The sequence below is a fragment of the Lycium barbarum genome, chromosome 4, assembly GCF_019175385.1.
Source record: "Lycium barbarum isolate Lr01 chromosome 4, ASM1917538v2, whole genome shotgun sequence".
Taxonomy (NCBI): domain Eukaryota; kingdom Viridiplantae; phylum Streptophyta; class Magnoliopsida; order Solanales; family Solanaceae; genus Lycium; species Lycium barbarum.
The window spans coordinates 46,442,819-46,444,561 of NC_083340.1; the positions used below are offsets into that span (position 1 = coordinate 46,442,819).

Sequence of the window (1,743 nt, forward strand, 5' to 3'; positions counted from 1 at the left end):
TGATCGAACTCAAAAGAGAGACTACGTATTGAATCAGGTCATAACGTAGTTCAAAATACATAATTTTGAATTTTGGGGTTAAAGCGACCGAGCTTGGAAAAGCGCCTATGTATCCCCTTATAAGTATAGGAAGTCAGGTCCTCACGTAGTTCGTACATAATTTTGAATTTGATTTTTTCTAAGAAAAATGCAAAATTACAAGCAAAGGAAATGCAGTTAAAGCAACATAAACTATAAAAACTCTGAATCTTCGTAGTCGTCTTCTTCGTCACACATAGTATCTCTTGATGGCATCTGAATTTATTGCTCTTGGCAACTCCTGACTATCCATTTCAGCAAATACCACTGCTCCTCCTGATAGTACCTTTCACACCATATTGGGCCCTTTCCAGTTTGGTGCAAACTTTCCTTGTATTCTTCTTGATTTGGGAATATTCATTTGAGCACCAATTCCCAATTTGAATCACTCTAGTTCTTACATGCTTGTTGAAAGCTTGCGCCATTCTTTATTGGTACAATTAACCATGGCAAACAGCAATCATTCGCTTTTCATCTATCAAAGCTAGTTGTTCATACCTTTTGCAGATCCATTTTGCATTGTCCAATTCAGCTTCTTGTATGATTCGAAGTGAAAGGATTTTTACTTCGGCTGGTATTACTGCTTCAGTGCCATACACCAACAGGTACGGAGTGGCCCCAGTTGAAGTCCTGGTGGTAATGCGATATCCCAGTAATGCATAGGGCAATTGCTCATGCCAGTATTTGTAGTTATCAATCATCTTTCTTAGAATCTTCTTGAGGTTTTGTGGTGGCTTCTACAGATTCATTCATTTGTGGTCAATATGCAATTGAATTCCGATAAGTGATTTGGGATTGAGCACATATCTCTTTCATCAGGTGGTTGTTCAGATTAGCCCCATTGTCTATAATGATTGATTCTGGGATGCCAAATCGGCATATGATGTTGTTGCACACAAAATCTGCGACTACTTTCTTTGTTACTGATGCATAAGATGTTGCTTCCACCCACTTGGTGAAGTAGTCTATGGCGACCAAAATAAAGGGGTGTTTGTTTGATGCAGCTAGCTCAATTGGTCCTATGACATCCATGCCCTAAGCGGCGAATGGCCAAGGCGACGTCATAGCATTTAGTTCCGTCGGAAGGACCTTTATCAAGTCTCCATGAATTTGACATTTGTGGCATTTCTGGACGAATTTGCTACAATCGTTCTCCATGGTCATCCAATAATAACCTGTTCTTAAGATTTTCTTCGCTAGCACAAACCCATTCATGTGAGGCCTACAGGTTCCAGCATGTAATCAATCTTGTGGCTTCGACGGATTCAACACATCTAAGCAACCCCAGATCCGGGATTCTTTTGTACAGAACATCCTTATTAGGGAAGAAACCATTTGCTAACTTCCTGATAGTCTTCTTCTGATTGATGGTGATTCTTTCAGGACACTTTCCTTTCTCCAAGTACATTTAAATGTCAATGTACCAAGGTTTTCCATCAATCTCTGCTTCTATAAAAGCACAATGAGCCATTTGATCTCCGATTTCAACTTTGACTGGATCAATGTACCTACTGTCAGGATGCTGAATCATGGATGCTATTGTTGCCAATGCATCAGCAAACTCATTCTGGGTCCTCGGTATATGTTTGAACTTTACCTCTTGGAACCGATCTGCCAATCTTTGCACAAGTCCGACATACGGTATGATCTTCTCATTTTTAGTGG

General features: G+C 40.0%; 1 protein-coding gene across 1 annotated transcript; it reads right to left on the reverse strand.

Moving 5' to 3' along the window:
* Window positions 1–518: 518 nt before the first annotated feature.
* On the reverse strand, window positions 519–1,486 carry LOC132637465 (uncharacterized). Its single transcript, XM_060354545.1, has 2 exons — window positions 1,391–1,486; window positions 519–815 (listed from the first exon to the last, which is right to left on the reverse strand). The coding sequence occupies exons 1-2, from the start codon at window positions 1,484–1,486 to the stop codon at window positions 519–521; spliced, it is 393 nt and encodes a 130-aa protein (XP_060210528.1).
* Between the last annotated feature and the right edge of the window lie 257 nt (window positions 1,487–1,743).

Bases quoted from the DNA above. Each gene is read 5' to 3' on its own strand.
- LOC132637465 (XM_060354545.1), bottom strand. From the start codon at position 1,486: ATGTACTTGGAGAAAGGAAAGTGTCCTGAAAGAATCACCATCAATCAG. The intron at 816-1,390 runs GTTCTGTACAAA...ATGAATCTGTAG, and splicing joins GTTTCTTCCCTAATAAGGAT to AAGCCACCACAAAACCTCAA.